We start from the raw sequence: 17,391 nt of genomic DNA, 5'->3' as shown, positions 1-17,391 counted from the left end.
TTACTGCGTTTCTCCTCTCATGGCGCTGAATTACTTCGTTGTTCTTCTTAATAACATGATCACATGCTTCACTGTGGCTGAAAACCCCTACAGATTATTGAGGGGGGGGGGGGGGGGGTTACTGAAGTGAAGAATGACCTTACCATCTGTACTGAAATATTGAAACATTCTTCTAAATAAAACCTGGGCCACATGTGTCTCAAATTTAATCCTGAGCTGAAACCTATAAAAGACCGAAATAAACGTTTAACAGTTTAAAAAACAACAAAAAAACGAAGAAGCTGCTTTTGTAATTTTAATGTAAAACAAATGTATTTCCTCATAAAAAAACAAACAACATTTAGTATTCATACCATATTAAGATAAAGAATAGCACCTAATTAATTGTAATGCTTTGTACATTCCCACATTATATAGTTAGAATGGGTTAAATCTTGATTCCAGTTTTGGAAGCAGGTGTTATGACATGCACGGCATTGGAAGATGTGGAATGATGAACAGAGGCTGAGTTTCACAGAGGAGTGGACATCAGTGTTGTCTTTCCATCAGTACTGTCTGCTTTGCCGGGGTTCTTCTTGGACTGGAACTCATTATGGATCTCCAAGAACGTTTTGTTCTTGGTCTCGGGAACCACCAGGAAAATGTATATTGCCACCAAGCAACAAACGACCAGGAACACTAGGAAACAGTACTGCTGCAGCCCAGTCTGTGGACGGAAAGATGTCAACACGTCAGATCTGGACCTGACCTGTTCAACCCTGTGGCAACCATCTCTTCATTGAGTTACTTTAATTGTATAATTGACACTGTCTCCTACACTCTGGAAAAGAGCTGATATGTCGCACCTACAGAGGGACAAACACTGGTGACAGGGGTGGTACCATGTGATGTACATCCATAACATAACTTTGAATATTAACTACATTTGTTGGTAGTATCTTTAAAATCACAGGAAGCACTTACCACAATGAACGGGAAAACCATTCCTATGAGGAAGAAACTGAGCCAGTTCACAGAGCCTCCAATCATGTAGGCAGCCGGGCGTGTGGTCTGAGTGAACAACTCCGTGGTCAAGATGTTTGTCACGCCGCCTTCAGGAAAAAGAATAAGAATCCTTAAATGAGTAAACACCTTTAGGTCAGACTAACTCTCAGATGTGTGAAGTGGTCTATCAGTGGTGCTGTTGGTCAGTTACCTGGCCCCAAACCAAAGCTCAGGATGAAAGCAAAGATACATGCCATGCTGAGATAAGGAACCCATGGACTAGCATCCTGGGGGGGCAAACATGAGGGAATATCAAATATCTGAGAGGGGTAGAAGCTCTCCAGGCAACTGCAAATCACACATGCTTGTTGTTTCAATAGATACTGTAGATGGATGGATAAAAATAGAACATCCTATAAAAATAAAAAGCCTTACTTGGAAGGTGAGGGTCAGAGTGAACAGAATGCACCAGATAGACATGAGGGTGTACCCTCCAATGATGAGCACTTTCCTTCCCAAGCATTCAATAAGCAGGCCCTAAAAACACAACACAGCACAAGATGGCCGTCAAGTCGATGAATCAATAATCATCATTTTGAGATTGAGAAAAGAGAATTTGCTGAAAAAAAGATAAAACATCCAAGGGAGGGCATGTCAGCAATGTTCCCGTGTCTGGAACTGTGTAGAAAGACAAAGGTATACTTACACAAGTTAGGGCAGTGATGCACTCACAGGCACCCGTTCCCACAACAGTGTACGGTATCTTATCCTCTGAAATACCAGCCTGCCTAAACACATAATCTGCATAGAAATAAATCTGCAACAGAGAGACAAACAACATCCCTTTAGAGTACCATCCAATTATCAGCAACTTTCATTTGTTTGTTTATTTGCCCCTGAAAATGCTTTGATATTTCCATGTATAAATGTAATATTGACGTGTGAGTCTGTGACGTGGTTGTGGGTGGAGGGAGGTTTGTGTCGGTGGCGTCTGTACAGCGTTGATGCCGTTGAGCTGCTGAGCACAGTTGATGATGATGATGGAGAGAAGCTGCCACCGGAGGCTGCGGTCTGAGAACAACTCCCAGGGCTTCCTGGCTTTGACCCCGCCTGCGCTGACCCTCTCCCTCTCCATGTCCTCCAGCTCGCTGTCAAAGTTATCGGTGCCGTGCAGTCGTTTCAGCGCTGCAGAGAGACACAGGAAACACCAGACCGGGATCACATGGTCTTCCATTTGTTCAGCTTTTCATGCATTCACAGATTCATCCAGCTAGCAAAAAAAATTGAGCATTCATCTATGAGATGTAAGGAAGATGGTCTTTGTGAAACCGGCCCTGGCTGTGAACCTGCTGTTAGTCATGTGCTTGGCTTGAATCAGAGGCACATCAAGGGGAACTTATTCCACAATTGATGTTTACAGTGGTATTTATGACCTAATATGGGGGTGACTTCCTGTCATGTGCAGCTTGCAAAATCAATCTTCAGGCCAAGAGGAAGAGTTATGCAGATGCCACAAAAATAGACCTGTAGGTTTCCAAGCGTATCTGAACTGTTAGATCGGTATAAGATGTCATCAGATGGAGGCAGTTCTGTGAAGCCGTACCACTTTTGCACCCTTGGTCATCTCCTTGGTCGATGAGCAGGTAACGAGGGCTCTCTGGGAACCAGGGCAGAATGAGGAGCTGCAGGAATGCTGGGATACACGTGGTGGACAGTAGGATGGGCCAGTACTCCTCTTTACCCAGTAGTTCACTGGAGGACACAGATGTAGCACAGAATAGAATGTATAGGTTTCACAGATGACAGTAGATATATCTATATATCTATAAAGCTCTGTGAGACGTAGTCAGCAATGGGTCTTTCCTTACTTTAGACCAATCACCTGTCCAGTAAGAATCCCCCCAGTGATAAATATGGAGGTCCCCATCGCCATGGCACCCCGGAGTGCCCTAGGGGCTATTTCCCCCAGGTAGAGAGGCTGAGTACATATGCCAATACCTGCCAATCAGAAGACAAGATGGCACAAGAGGCATATCTATATATATATCATATCCCAGGAACTTATGTTACATTTACGAAATAGTTTTCCCCAGTGGGATGTTTACCTGCATTAAGCCCTGTGAGGAAACGTCCAACAATGAGGAGTTCAAACGCTCCAGTGGGGTAGCTCAGGCCCATGAACAGAGCCGCCAGCAGGGCAAACAGGTTGTTGAAAAGCAGTGTCCCTTTTCTGAGAGGGAAGGAACACAGATCATCAATACATACAGATAAACTGATCAAAACAGCCTGTATACCTATTACAAGGAAAAACAAAACATACCTCCCAAATCTAATGGCTAGTGTTCCACCAATTGATGCTCCAACAAATCCTCCTAAAGTGAAAATGGACACGATGGTGGACCAGAGCAGAGTAAGGGCTTGCTCTGAGATCTGACTGTCATAACGTTCCAGCCACGTTTGGTTGATGAAATTCTGCACAGACTGCAGAGAAAAAAAGCATCACAGAGCAGTCTGAAGATCTCTTAAAAACAAATCACAACTGAAATGTATATTTATTTTAATTAGTATAACATTATGTAAACAACCCCAGACTTCGAACTTTAATGTATTTTAGGAAGGCAAGTATACAGTGTTCTCCATAGTTCAATGTGATACACTTGTAACACCAAAGTAAATTCAGAAATGCTGGTGTGACCTACAGTCTTGTTGGCAGATAAACCTCGGGGTCTTCATGAGACTCAAACTGTGACTATGTGTTCTGCGTGGGGACTGATAATTTCAATTTTGTGGCGTTGACATGTTGATACAAAAAGGTTACGTTATATAAACAGAGTGTTAGTAAATGTCGAACCGTCATTTGACGGTTCAACATTTACTAACACTAACATTATCTTAACTTAAGTAGCCGGCAGATACAAATTTACGAAATCTAATTACGAATTTATAATATGAAAAAGCATCTTACCTTTGTGGGAGCATTGATTATTGAAATATTATAACCATACTGAAAGGTCCCTCCGATACATGCTGCACAAACAGCCAGTAGAAGCGATCTGTTAGGAACCTGCAACAATAATAGGGGCGTCAGGTGGCTGAGCGGTGAGGGAAGCGGGCTAGTAATCTGAAGGTTGCCAGTTCGATTCCTGGCCGTGCAAAATGACGTTGTGTCCTTGGGCAAGGCACTTCACCCTACTTGCCTCGGGGGGAATGTCCCTGTACTTACTGTAAATCGCTCTGGATAAGAGCGTCTGCTAAATAACTAAATGTAAATGTAAATAATAACGTGTTTAGCATTCTATAGGCCTACAAAGGACACATATATAAACATGTGTGGACTGAATTATTCAGATATTCTGAACATGTGGCCTATAGTCCGTAGAACAGACCTATCAATAACAACAAGGCTATTCTCATTTAAAAAATATATGATTTTTTATTTTGTTTTCATAAGGAAAGATTACTATAGCAATCCTTATTGTCTCGCCAACATTTACACTTAGTCAAATAATAATAGACTTTGATCCTGGAATATTGTGTATTTATTTAATAACTACACCTACCTTAAATGTCCCCTTTGTTTCTTTTATGTCTTTAAGTAAAGGCTGATGTTCCTCGTTTCTTTTATCTCTCGTCATTTTAATTCAGTTTCCTACACTACCGTTTCTGTTATGGTCTACAAATGTTACAAAAGTTTTCAATGTGCTCATCCTTCAGCGGGAAACCTCTCGTCAACTGGACGAGGTTCCCCGTTAATATAGTGAACATGATACAATTGATGAGTTGTCCCTTCTAAAGCATAAACAATTACATTTCCATAGTTTTTTTTTCCTCCTTCACGGAAGCACAGTACAGCTCTAGTTGCCTACTGAAAAGACATGTGCAGAAATGTCTTTTACTGTGGATGCAGCTAATCAATTTTGTGCGGAAATAATCTTAGATAATTTGGGGAAAAGGTTGAAACCTGTTGATGATTAAATAAAAAACATCAGCCTACCTCTTTCTGTGATTCTGTTGACTCTTCATTTCTGTTCATTTTAAAAGTTGATTATTGAAAGAAAATATACAGCACACATTTAATCAAATGCCATCACAGCAGTCTGATTCTGGATTCCTATTATCTGGTAGCAGAACGATTTGACCTAATAGGGAATTTGTAAGGCGTGACTTACCGTAAGATGTTTCAATTCAACACCATGGGGCGTCCAGTAAACTTTGAAAACAGCATTCCACCAGCCTGATACAAACTAAAAACTGTGTATGGTAACTATGAGAAGCCTACATCATGTTTACCTCCCAAATTACATAAAGTTGGAACTTATTTAACCATAAACATTATACCATAATATAACCCTTCATATAATCCTAAATTTGTATAAAGACCTCATTGTTTCTGAAGTCAAGTGACCACCAAAGCTTATAATCCTCTTCCTAGCCTGCAGCCCAATCATTCCACAGGTCACTTAGATGAATACCTTGAACAGGCCTAAGATTTTACAACAATAACATCAAACACTATTGTAGCCTAATATTTATACATGTATTAGAAAGACATTTTAAAACAGTACTTTAAAACACATGTTTTAACAGGTCCATTCCAAACCCATGGCTGTATTGTGCCTTGCCAAGAAATGCACCCCCTGCTAACTGACTAGGAAAGTGCCACATGCATGACACTTACTCGGAACAGAAATTACATGGGGGTGCATTTCAGGGCAGGGCGGTATTGTGTCTTGCCAAGAAATGAATTTTCACACTGTGTTGCGTTTCATATGTGTCGATGCGAGCATTTCACATATATCGATGTGAGCTTTTAGTAGTATGAATGTGGGTGAACGTTTCATATGTGTATGTGTTTCATAAGTGTTTGTGTAAGGACAGTCTGAATTATTTCCGAAACGGCCCCTTATAGTCTTCCCAACCCGGTCTCATCCCAACTCGTCAAATATTGACGCTTATATTTGACGAGTTGGGATGAGACGCCAAAGGGCTCTGCCCAAGCGTCAATATTTGACGAGTTGGGATGAGACCGGGTTGCTTCAGTCTTGTGGAAGACCAACCCGGTCAGTCTTGTGGAAGACCAACCGGTCGACCGGGTTGGTCTACTGAAGCAAAGCCCGTTTCTTGACTGCGTACGTTTTGCCATAAGGGGGCGGTATAGGACCACATTGAGCCGTTGTGGACAAGTGTGTAACACCATAAGTGTTCCCCCTACTCGAGGGTCGAAAGCGGTGTAGGCAAAGAAGTTATCGTTACTGTCACAATGTCGGGAGGTAGAAAACCTCGTTCGGTTGCAAACCCTTTGGAATCGGCGATTTTAACTCCCAGTGAGCGAATTTTGAAAGAATGCCACAGTTTATATATCGACAACGAAAACGGTAAATAAGTTCAAACAAAGCCTAAACGAAATTGACATGTATAGATAGCCTACTCATGCAAAAGTCTTGAAGTTATGTAATGCAACAGAGTATCCAGGGACATGTTGCTTCTTCCTAAATTATACAAATAATATCAACAAACATGATCAAACTGGCGTCATCAGTCAGTCGCTGACAGAAGGCTGGAAATGCTAAGAGATCAGATCCCCCAGCTCTGAATGTATATCCATAAAATGTATGACCATGGCCAAACGTATGCGCCCATGCTATAAAGCTGTCAAGTGTGTGTAGCTCCATAAGCCTGGTATACAATATGCATAACTTTAAAAACAAATGTGCATACATTTCGTCTTGGATGTTATCTTGGACAGTTCTAGACATGCTAAGACTGTATTCGCTCGGCATGTTGCCCTTGGCTCGTAAAACAAGTGTTGAGTGAAAGAATGTGGAATTATAACAGATTACCTTGTTATTTGTAGTTGATTGGATCACCTTGAGTGGAAACAAATTTTGCCTAAATCCCTCTAAAGCCACTGCGGTAGCAGAGTGCAGCCTTTTGACCCGCTATGTATAGTGTCCTAATCAGATAGTTCAAATGCAGACAAGAGCATTTAGTGTATGGCAAAGGCCTATCAAGGAACATGTGTAGTACTAGCACTCTGACCATTCGGTCAAATTACATTACTTTCAGTATATCCAGTGTTTAGTCGTTTAGGGTTTGCTTTCCTTTCGATAATGATGAACGTTACAGTGAATGTGTTTGAACTGGCAATGTGTACCTACATCATCCAGCTGATAAACCTTCTCGTTTGTGTGTTTTCAGGACTAGTAAAGATAGCAAGTGGCTTGGGAGTCCGAATTCTTCCTCCACGTAAGAAGATCATCGTGATGATTATGGGGAATCACTCTGCTGGAAAAAGCTCCTTTATTAACTGGTAAGAAACACATACTATACCTTCTCTTAAAACGCCCCAGCTCTGCTCATGGCAAGCTGGAGTGAGAGAGAGTCTACACTCTCTTAAAACACGATACTCTTGAGTGACAGGAGAACAAACACATAGATAACAGAGAACAGTAATACTTAGACCCCATTCGCTGAACTGTGTCACATGGTTGTGCGTCCCAGGTACGTGGAAGAGCACATCCAGAAAACAGGAGTGGCGATCGAAACCCAGGGGTTCACCTTCATCACAAGTGGTCGGAAAAGAGAATCGCTGACGGTAGGTTGATACAGCCCCACGGTTGACACTATCCCAGAGACATTACATTTAGTCATTTAGCACATGCTCTTATCCAGAGCGACTTACAGTAAGTACAGGGACATTCCCCCTGAGGAAAGTAGGGTGAAGTGCATTGCCCAAGGACACAACGTCATTTTGCACGGCCAAGAATCGAACCGTGCAACCTACTGATTAATAGCCCGATTCCCTAACCGCTCAGCCATCTGACTCCCCGAGAGAGAAGATGTCCACCACGCTGTTGTCTTCACCCTGGTATTGTCTCAGTATCATCATCCCAAGCCCTGTGTTAAGGAAGAAATGTGATTCTGACTTGAATAATAATAGTTTTGATAAAAATGAATGATTACCAATGCGTCTAGGATGATATGCCATCATGTTCATTATGGTTCTGGTAGCCGCTGTAGCAATGCTACTTCATGTGTCTTAGTCATCAGTATTCAATATTCAAGTAAGCTAGAAATGTCAGTAGTGTGACTTTAACTGTACAAAGCACCCACTTTGGGCCACAGTAGAATGACAATGCTGTGAGAATCGTGTGTGTGTGTGTGTGTGTGTGTGTGCGCTCGAGGCAGTCTCGCCGAGTGGTGATGACTCTGTCTGCTGCTGCTGCACGCATACACACACTGGGCTGGGCTGCACTGGCACAGGGGAGAGTGTGTGGGTGTGTGGAGGGAGGGGGGGGGGGGGAGGAGGGGGGAGGAGGAGTCCGCTTTGCAGAACAATCCAGGCAGAGGAACAAGCTCTCTCATTCTCTCCGTCTCTCTCTCTCTCTTTTCATTCTCCCTCTGTCCTACTGCGGTGAAGGGAGATGAAGATACATAATATAATTACTCAGGACAACCGGAGTGGAAGGATTATCTGCTATATACAGGCAGGGCTTAAAGCAGGCGCTGTCAGCGGCTGGGAGACGCAGCAAAGCCCCTGGGCGCTGAGAGCGAGCGAGCGAGCTGGGGGGAGAGGACCAGCCGCCCAGGCGGACCGGCTGGTCTCGTCCAGGCAACACGTAGTCGTTTTCTGTCAGTTTTTTTCTCCTTGTTAATCTCTCTTCTCTCTTCCGCAGGGCAATGCCACGCTCCATCTCTACCCTCACTTCCGACCGCTCCTTGAGTTTAAAGGTAGGGCTCAGATCCCGTCTTCGGGTTCCTTGTCTGGGAATCTGCAAAGTGGTACGGTTATTTGTAAGCAGAGTCGTATTTGGCATCTAACCTGCACCCTTTTTTGACAGTTCTGTGTGTTTTTGTGAAGAGTTTGAGAGATGTCTGAACTTTGCTCACCTGCCACTTCAACATAGGTTTCCAAAATGCATAATTTGGTCGATGCCACTATTTGGTCAATTTACTAGGAATTTTCACTGAGATTAAATAAGATGTTGCTGAAATTTAATTTCAAATCAAATGAAATTGAAAAAAAAAGTAGTCATGCATAAATTCCCCGTTTATTGAATCCACTGTGCCTTGGGTGGAATGTCCTTTAAAAGATCTCAGCTTGTGACACAGATTCTTGGTCTCCACAGCTTCCTGTCTGTGTGTTTGGAGGTAGAGCAGAGCTTAGGTGCTTCATCTGGATGACTAACACCTCTCCGTGAGTCATAGCCTATCAAGCTTTATCACTTCATTGGAAATCAGCTCTCAGTGTTCCTGCGTCTTCGCAGGAACCTCGAGTGTGAACGAGTGAGCAGACGCTCTCCCTAAGCTCTCTCCCACTGCGCGTATCTTTGTGTGTGTCCTCAGACCTGTAAAAGCATGATGTGTCGCTTGTTTTTACGGCGCTGGCCAGGTATGCTTTGAGGGCTTGGTGCTGGTGCAGGGGGGGACCTGCATGGTGAGGAGGTGTGGGGGGTCAGGGGAGGCATGTCTGGGCGGGGCCGTCAGAGGGGTTCCTCTGGGACAGGAAGACTTGCAGACCGGGAGGGCAGCGGGTGCGGAGCACGCGAGTCGTCCCGTCAACGGCAGTGCGGTGTGGAGTCCTGAGGAGCCGCTGAGACGTGTAGCGAGCCGCTAGCGAGGCCGCGCCCGGTGACACGTGACCCCTGGGGTCGAGGCTGGGAGCTGTTCCCCCTGGACAACACCCACGCCACCATGCTCTCTCTCTCTCTGTCTCTCTCTGTATCTCTCTCTGTCTCTCTCTCTGTCTCTCTCTCTGTCTCTCTCTCTGTCTCTCTCTCTGTCTCTCTCTCTACCTTCTTTTCTGTCTCTTTTTTCTCTCTCTTTCTCACCTTCTCTTTGTCCGTCTCTCTCTCTCTCTCACTATCTTTCATTCTGTTTTTGCCTCCGTTTCTCTCTCGCTCTCCCTCTCTACATACATAACGCTTGCATGTCATGGCGCCTGAGCATGACTCATCAAAATCCTTTGATATCGTTCTGTGAGATACGCTAATTTCTAACCCCGTTTCTTTTGATGCTTTTAGATTTGCTCAACGTTATTTGTTGTCTGTTACCAGCATAGGCGTCGTCAATGTCGTGTCACACTGATCTGTTGTATTACCCCTCAAGCAGTAAAAAAAAAATTACCATGTCAAATGTGACTAGCTGAAGCCTCTCGTCAACCTGTTAAGCCGAACATTTACACAGCTGATGATGAATCCATCCTGGCGTTGAATAATTTAGAGAAGAGGCAACAATGGGGAAGGGTTTTGAAACGTCTGTGAAAGAAAAAAAACAAATCAGTGGTGCTTGCTTGGGTCTGCTTCACTGCGCTCCACGGGTCAACATCCCCCTCAAGGAGAGCATGATGCAGCACATTTGCAGCCCTCTGGTCTGGTCTGGCCTGCCAGGTCCACTCCCTGCGTTAGTGCCATCCTGCTGAGGAGGTCACGGCCAATCGGAAGGGGCTATCACTCACGTGACCTTTCACCTCTCAAAGAGGCTTACGGGGTTTCATTCACTTAAGGTTCTGATGGTATAGAGATGAGCTGCTCTACCTAGATTGCTCCCTTGCATAAGGAAGACAATCCTCCAGGTCCTGGCAGTCTTCGTTGGAGTGCGCAGGACCCGGTCTGAACACTCCAGGAAGGGGAAACCGAAGCTCAGGGACCCTCGTCGGGGGTTAGGACGTTTCCATCTTGCCGTTAAGCTGTCCCCGGCTCGCCGTTTAGCCGTGTGACCGGGGCGTGTCTTGCGGCGGCGAGGGCCTGTTCGTGGGAGGCTGTCGGGGACGCTGGGTTAGGGGGGGGTGGCGGGTTGATGGAGGAGGCGTGAGGCCGGGTGGATGGAGGAGGGGCCGTGGGGGGATGCTAATGTCCACGGCGGCAGCGGGAGTAGCAGCACAAGGGTCTGATCTGTGTTGGCTGGTAGCACCTGCCGCCTGCTAGGAGAAAGCCCCAGTGTCATCACCAGACCCTGGGAGGGAGGGAGAGAGGGAGGATGAGGAGGGATGGAGGGGAGGGAGGGAGAGAGGGAGAGGAGGGAGGATGAGGAGTGATGGAGGGGAGGGAGGATGAGGAGGGATGGAGGGGAGGGAGGGAGACAGGGAGAGGAGGGAGGATGAGGAGTGATGGAGGGGAGGGAGGATGAGGAGGGATGGAGGGGAGGGAGGTGGGATAGAGGAAGGGGAGGGAAGATGAGGTGGGACAGAGGGTAGGGAGGGAGGGAGGCAGGGAGGGAAGGAAGGAAGGAGTGAAGAAAGGAGGGAGGGTCCCTCTACAGCCATCCGGTTCTGCTGCTGATGTTGGAGGGAGGTGGCTGTGTGTGTGTGTGTGTGTGTGTGTGTGTGTGTGTGTGTGTGTGTGTGTGTGTGTGTGTGTGTGTGTGTGTGTGTGTGTGTGTAGGCGTTGCAGTCTCGCTCCCAACGTTTGCTGACTAACGTGAGGCTACTGTGCGTTGCTTCACAGTCGTTCTTCACTGGCTAGCTTTATGTCCCGCTCCTCTCCGTAAAGCTGCCAGTTGAAGAGCTGTTGTGGGTAACCATGACAACCGATTTCTCTGCCGTGCGAATGGAGAGAGAACTTAAAATCCGACAGTTTCGACTCATTGTGTCATCAGGATTTTTTTTTTGTTCTCTCCCTTTTGCGACGTGGCTGTTTGCCTCAGGTTATTACAGTTCGACAGCAGTCTTAAGATAACTAATTTAGGGAAATGGGCTGTCAGAATCTCAGGTACAGTGACTACGCAAAACAATCCAAAGCAGGCGGTTTCTGGCAATACAGAACAAATTCAGAGATGTGTGGTACTTGGAAAAGTTGATCTGGCTCCTGGTCTCGTCGCTCTCTAGCTTTCCAGGTATCGACCGTACTGCAGCTCCTCCTAACAAATATAAGCCCCATTGGGGCTGACAGGCTTCCTTTGTACCCCCACACCTCGTTCATCTCCGGGGCCGTCCCCTGTGCCCCTCCAGACAGCACGTACACACACACAGTGTGTGTGTGGTTTTTGCAGGTGTCACTGACTACCTGTCAGCCGAGATCTCCACCTCCAAGCAGAAGAAGTTCAGCCTGGTGACGTTTGTGGACACGCCGGGCCTGGTGGACGGAGACATGATCTACCCCTTCGACGTCAACAGGGCCATCACCTCGTTTGGTAAGACAATGGATCTGGCCTGGCTATCCTTATGAAACCAGGAAAAAAAAAGAAGAAGATTTTAAAATGTTGTAACAGATAGTTTGCTGATTTGCTATTGTAATTCTTCTTAAATCGGATTAACTAATTCGATGTATTTAATAAACTAATCAGAATGACACAGCTAATCCTGAGGTCATTCTCATTTGCGACATTATAAAGCCCAGGATGTTCTCTCAATTGGACAAAAAAAAAAAAACGACCATACCAAGGGCAGTGTAGTTACTAGACCAAAACCAAGGTCCACTACATTGGACATAAATTAATGGCTGTGTGTCAGGAGGTTTTAGTGTGGCTGGAGGAAGGACTGCACTGCACCACCACTGCATAGTAGGCTGGGCTCCTTGTTACAGTACCCCCTAATACAGACCCCTTTTGGGGGTGATTAACTGTCAGTGTGTGGCTCCACAGCCTTGTTAGTGGAGGCATGTCAATCCAAGCCGCCTCAACGCCTTCCTTTGTCTCTCCGTAGGCGAGCAGGCAGACCTTGTCTTCGTGTTCTTCGACCCCATGGGCCAGGCGCTGTGCAAACGCACCCTCAACATCGTGGAGAACCTGAGCGAGCAGTGTGGAGACAAGCTGCACTTCTACCTCAGCAAGGCAGACGAGGCGGGCAAGGAGACAGACAGACAGGTCAGCATGATCTGTCCTTATGGAAGCCAGCGTCTGGTGAAAACAGGCGTCCATCTAGAGGTCAATGATGACGATGATGAATAAAAGTCTTCATTTTGCAGATGCTTTTACCTAAAGGCAACATGGAGAGCAAGGGAATCGAACCTGCTACCTCTTGATCTGAAGTTACATTACATTTACATTTAGTCATTTAGCAGACGCTCTTATCCAGAGCGACTTACAGTAAGTACAGGGACATTCCCCCGAGGCAAGTAGGGTGAAGTGCCTTGCCCAAGGACACAACGTCATTTTGCCGTCGTCTCCAACAGATTAGACATGTCTGTTCTTCCCGACTTGACTCCTGTCTCTCTCCTCCACAGCGTGTGATGATGCAGATCGTTCAGGAGCTGTGTCGACGACCGGGCCTCAACAAGTGTGGTTTCGACATGCCCACCATATACATCCCCAACCCACAGAAGGTGAGATCAGGCATGACCAATCGATCCACAGCTGTCTCACGTTGGGAACTCCACATTTAGAGCTGGTATGCTTCCATTGCATGTAGACCATGAGGCTTTTCTAGAATGTTCCTCCTCAGTGTGTTCTCTGTAATAGGTCTCTCCAGCTGAGACAGAGCTGTTGAACAAGGTCTGGATTTACGACCTCCGACCCTCTCTGATATCGAGCAGCCATTGATTGCTCGTGAACGTAGATTCTCCCTCTCGTGGCCTGTCTGGATGGGGGACCACCAGCACCAATCGGATGCAGAGAGAGTTACACTCTTCTTGACACGGCAGAGAGAGTTACACTCTTGTCTCCGGGACGTGCGGGGGTGGGGGTGGGGTGCAGGGGTTATAAACCAGGGAACTTGATCAGCCAAGACTGACAGTGACAGCCCCAGGCCTGACTTATGCCTCCTCCCCCCCTGTGCTCCAGGGCTCAGCTGGGGGCTGGGGTGAGGCCTCTGCCTCGCTACCAGTCACTCTCCCTGGCTGATGGAGGCCTCGCTGCCTTCAGAGGCTGTCAGTCTTTGTCTCCTCCGCTTGTACAACGGAACTTTCTGGTCTTTCCGCTCTCCACACTCATATACATGGGATGTATGTCATATGTAAAAACATGTTAATTCTGTAGCAGCATACTTCAAGACCCAACTAATAATTGCTATAGCGGTAATAAAAAACTAATTACGGTATTTGAGACAGTGTTTGAGGAACTCGTTAGAAAGTCTTACCGTACACAACATCGCTCATCCTCACCTTGTTGGTTCTGCTGCCGCCCAGCCAAGTCGCTGTGTGAACCAGATTGACGTCGTGTGTGAGACGATTGAGAAGACCATCAACCAGGCGGTCCAGAAGACCCTGAACCAGCTGGAGAAGGACTGTGACCTCATCAGCTCCACTATCACCACTAAACTGGTCCAGGACAGGTAGAGTCCAGTTTGGCCACCTTCAATGTAGCCATCTTGATGAACCTGTGGAAGCTTAGTTATTTGATCAAGCTAATCAGTGCTATTCAGTTTAATATATGAAAAAATCATATTCATAGCTAATGGTTTATTGTAGGTAATGTGTGTTCTTACAGATACCTTGCCATTTGCCTCAGTCCCACAATGCACCACATCCATCCTCTTCCTGTTCCCGTCTGTCTCTCTGTCCGCAGGGCCACGGCGAGCTCCAATCACAGCACCCGCCTCCACTCCTTCCTGTGTGGGGCTCTGGGCGTCTTCCTCCCCTTCCTCTTCATCCTCAGCTTCCTGCTCAGCACCTTCACCCAGGGCGAGCTGGATGAGCTACTGGGGGAGGGCACCGCCCGCACCCTCTCCCTCGTCACGGTACGGAGGGACACCCATGACCTCTGACTCCACTCCCCCCCCCCCCCCCCCCCCCCTCAGCTGTGTCAGCTCTGCTGGGGGAACTGCTGCACACCCTCAGTGGTCTGCAGGAAACTGGAGGATGTTTAGATGTTAGGTACAACTGTTGAACATGAGAGCATGGTAACATCGGGTGGAATGAGTTAACATTGCCGGCAAAGACGGCAAAGCTAAGGTAACCTCACTACTTGTAATTTTCTCTTCGTTTATGTAACTGATGATTTCGTGCTTGCGTCACCAGGGAGTTGTCGTGTATCTGTGGGACTGGATTCCAGAAGATGGACAAATACTGTTTGTGATCCTCTTTGGTGCTTTCTGCTACATCCTGATATGGCTGGCCAAGTATTTTGCACGGTAAGCAGAGCTAGTCCCCAAACACTGTCCCTCCCTCTTTCCCTCGCACACTCTGTCACACCCACACACACACAACCCACACACACAAGCACACACACTCACAATCTTGTGATTGTGCCCCAGCCAAAGGACTAGGACTCTCACGAAGAAGGAGAAGAGAACCCTGGCTGAGTACACAGATTATGTCCAGGATGTCGTCAAAGCCAAGAAGGTGAGAAAGACCTCTAATCTGATTCTAGATTGTTCTTGAGGAACAGACAAAGTAGGAATCTGTACGTTACACATCAGTTAGGTTTATGTATTAACCTTGAAATAATAATAATGTATTCATTTAGTCAACACCATTGTCCAAAGCAATGTACGGGGGGGTATTTGAACCTGTGACCCCTTTACCTGCGGTCAAATTCTCTACCACTTAGATATATATATAGTGTGTGTGTATATATAAATATGCCCAAATGTGTTTCCCCATGTCATCATTTCATCTTTCTTAACAGGGGAGACTATATGAAGAATACCTCCAGCAATGTGCAGCTGAATATGACTTCTGATGAGCTGACACTGAGATGTCATGCCGTCTTGTGTGTTGCCGTGGCGACACTCCAAAGGATTCTCATGCCAAGGGTGCTCTTTGATAATTTTAAAAACGTAACTGGACCATACCTGGTAGTTTTATGTGATTGATTTGGATTGTATTTCTAAATGAGAAGACATACTTAAAATAAGCATTAATTCAGAGTCTGTGAAGTGCCTTAGGGGAAACTGTGATTGTAATTACCGATGACAGAGGTGAATTTGTGATTATTGTTGTTTATTTTGTGATGTGTGTATTTTGTGATGTGTGTAATATTTGGATCTGGAAGTATGGAGCTGTTTACATATAAATTCAAGCTTTCCTAGTGACTTATAAACAAACTTCCATATTTTCCAACAGTCTTTTTATATCTTATCATACCATTGTTGAGTGTACGTCCTTTGGTATTTTACTGTTACAAAAGGATTTCATATTAGAAAGCACTGCCATATATAGAAAAACGTTTTTCTATAAATAGGGTTTGTTCCTTGGATGAGATCAGTAACCACATCGTTTATTTGTAGTAGTTTTCCAAGATTTAAATATTGCCAGTTATATTCTGAGAAGCCAGTCACATTCGTCTCCAGAGGGACAGCTGTCTCTGCTGGTAGAAACATGGAGGTGTCGTCTCCGCAGAGAGTGTATTTGTGTTCAGGAAAGACAGGACTGTCTGTTGAATGGTTCGCAGAGCCAGTAAAACTATTATTACTAGTATTGTTGCTTGTTTGTCAACTGTAAGGTTTCATGTACTTGTGTATTTCCTGCTGTTGTTGTCTTCTTGTGTAGTGAAGCCTTCATTTTAAATGCGTTGTCACCGTTATGATGCAATTCATCTACTAGACAATATAACAGTATCAGCCATGTTATGCCTTCAATGACTTCTGTATTCTGATCTATTTATTGCTCTCTAGTGGTGTGTTCGGGGTACTTACTCACTAAGAAATATCTTTGGGATATTTGCAATACTTCTTAAAAAACATTTACTCTGTGGAAAAAAATAGAAGTGTACAAAGGGCTACCTGGTATGTTTAGGGTTGGGGGGGGGGCGTTAATGTAATGGGGCTGTTCCCTGCGTGTTTATCTTTAAATTATCAACAAAGTGACTTTTTTGTTCTTTTCAAAAAGTGTTTTTACAATTTCTCATCAAATGTCTTCCTCTAAGAATCTGTGAATGTCATAATCGCAATACCTCACGCATGAGGCATTTTATTATTAGAAATATTTAAAATGTCATACTAATAAAGTGCATAATTGAATCATTCCCAATCCAAGTCCATTTTAATTCACAAACAAGTTCAAAGCAGTAAAGAACCCATTGTTGAAGATTTTTATTTCAAAGTTTTGTTATAAAAATACCATTCCAAGCTTTTCAGTATGAAGAATATGCTTTTCAAAATGTTGGTTAAAGTGTTGTATTTTGTCTACCTCAGGGCTCAAGTATTTTGGAATCTTCAACTTATTAAAAATACGACAATGGGAAAGTTCCTTCACTACACCCCTAAAAGTATTAAAAGCAGATTTTGAACGACAATGATAGATCACAAAACAGATCATTCCTATCTGTTATAATAAAAGCAACAAATATATATTTTTTTTTTACGCAACAGGACCATCTCCAGTATGACAGGGCCTCCAAGCTCAGTTCCCTGAGTTTAGTAACAAAGAACATCCATATTAGCTTATTCCTACCAAACTACCAAAAATAACTTTTCAGCAACTATTGCATCTTATTTAAAATAATGGCTGTTTTAATTTGGTTAGAAAATACTTCTATTCTAGTGCGCAAGCAGAGGCATACAGTAGATTAAAGTAGATTTTCAATTTTCGT

General features: G+C 45.0%; 2 protein-coding genes across 3 annotated transcripts; one reads left to right on the top strand and one right to left on the bottom strand.

Annotated features, from left to right (window-relative positions):
- Window positions 1-330: 330 nt before the first annotated feature.
- On the bottom strand, window positions 331-5,080 carry LOC134015092 (solute carrier family 2, facilitated glucose transporter member 11-like). Of its 2 annotated transcripts, none has more exons than XM_062454423.1 (12): window positions 4,979-5,080; window positions 3,950-4,048; window positions 3,305-3,465; window positions 3,090-3,214; window positions 2,853-2,982; window positions 2,588-2,736; window positions 1,982-2,169; window positions 1,691-1,801; window positions 1,420-1,521; window positions 1,196-1,271; window positions 964-1,091; window positions 331-706 (listed from the first exon to the last, which is right to left on the bottom strand). In XM_062454423.1, the coding sequence occupies exons 1-12, from the start codon at window positions 5,015-5,017 to the stop codon at window positions 512-514; spliced, it is 1,503 nt and encodes a 500-aa protein (XP_062310407.1). In that variant the 5' UTR covers window positions 5,018-5,080; the 3' UTR covers window positions 331-511. The 2 variants fall into 2 exon arrangements, with proteins under 2 accessions (XP_062310407.1, XP_062310406.1); XM_062454422.1 differs by lacking the exon at window positions 4,979-5,080 and adding an exon at window positions 4,545-4,652.
- A 1,109-nt stretch (window positions 5,081-6,189) lies between these two features.
- Window positions 6,190-16,824, top strand: si:dkey-98f17.5 (uncharacterized protein LOC569123 homolog). Its single transcript, XM_062454599.1, has 12 exons — window positions 6,190-6,359; window positions 7,183-7,294; window positions 7,486-7,579; window positions 8,661-8,715; window positions 11,974-12,114; window positions 12,626-12,786; window positions 13,146-13,244; window positions 14,046-14,191; window positions 14,425-14,596; window positions 14,877-14,989; window positions 15,113-15,200; window positions 15,487-16,824. Exons 1-12 carry the CDS (start codon window positions 6,245-6,247, stop codon window positions 15,538-15,540), a joined length of 1,350 nt encoding a protein of 449 aa, XP_062310583.1. The 5' UTR covers window positions 6,190-6,244; the 3' UTR covers window positions 15,541-16,824.
- Window positions 16,825-17,391: the final 567 nt, after the last annotated feature.

Source organism: Osmerus eperlanus, chromosome 28 (assembly GCF_963692335.1).
Source record: "Osmerus eperlanus chromosome 28, fOsmEpe2.1, whole genome shotgun sequence".
Taxonomy (NCBI): domain Eukaryota; kingdom Metazoa; phylum Chordata; class Actinopteri; order Osmeriformes; family Osmeridae; genus Osmerus; species Osmerus eperlanus.
Note: the sequence above shows the minus strand (reverse complement) of the source record. Positions and strands in the feature narration are given on the sequence as shown.

What these genes read in the sequence shown, in the direction of transcription:
- si:dkey-98f17.5 (XM_062454599.1), top strand. Translation starts at nt 6,245, where the DNA reads ATGTCGGGAGGTAGAAAACCTCGTTCGGTTGCAAACCCTTTGGAATCG. An exon ending in AAAAGCTCCTTTATTAACTG is followed by an intron (nt 7,295 to 7,485) that starts GTAAGAAACACA and finishes TGTGCGTCCCAG; the next exon opens with GTACGTGGAAGAGCACATCC. An exon ending in ATGTCGTCAAAGCCAAGAAG is followed by an intron (nt 15,201 to 15,486) that starts GTGAGAAAGACC and finishes CTTTCTTAACAG; the next exon opens with GGGAGACTATATGAAGAATA.
- LOC134015092 (XM_062454422.1), bottom strand. Translation starts at nt 4,619, where the DNA reads ATGACGAGAGATAAAAGAAACGAGGAACATCAGCCTTTACTTAAAGAC. An exon ending in GGACAGGTGATTGGTCTAAA is followed by an intron (nt 2,737 to 2,852) that starts GTAAGGAAAGAC and finishes TGTGTCCTCCAG; the next exon opens with TGAACTACTGGGTAAAGAGG. An exon ending in TGACCAAGGGTGCAAAAGTG is followed by an intron (nt 2,170 to 2,587) that starts GTACGGCTTCAC and finishes GTCTCTCTGCAG; the next exon opens with CGCTGAAACGACTGCACGGC.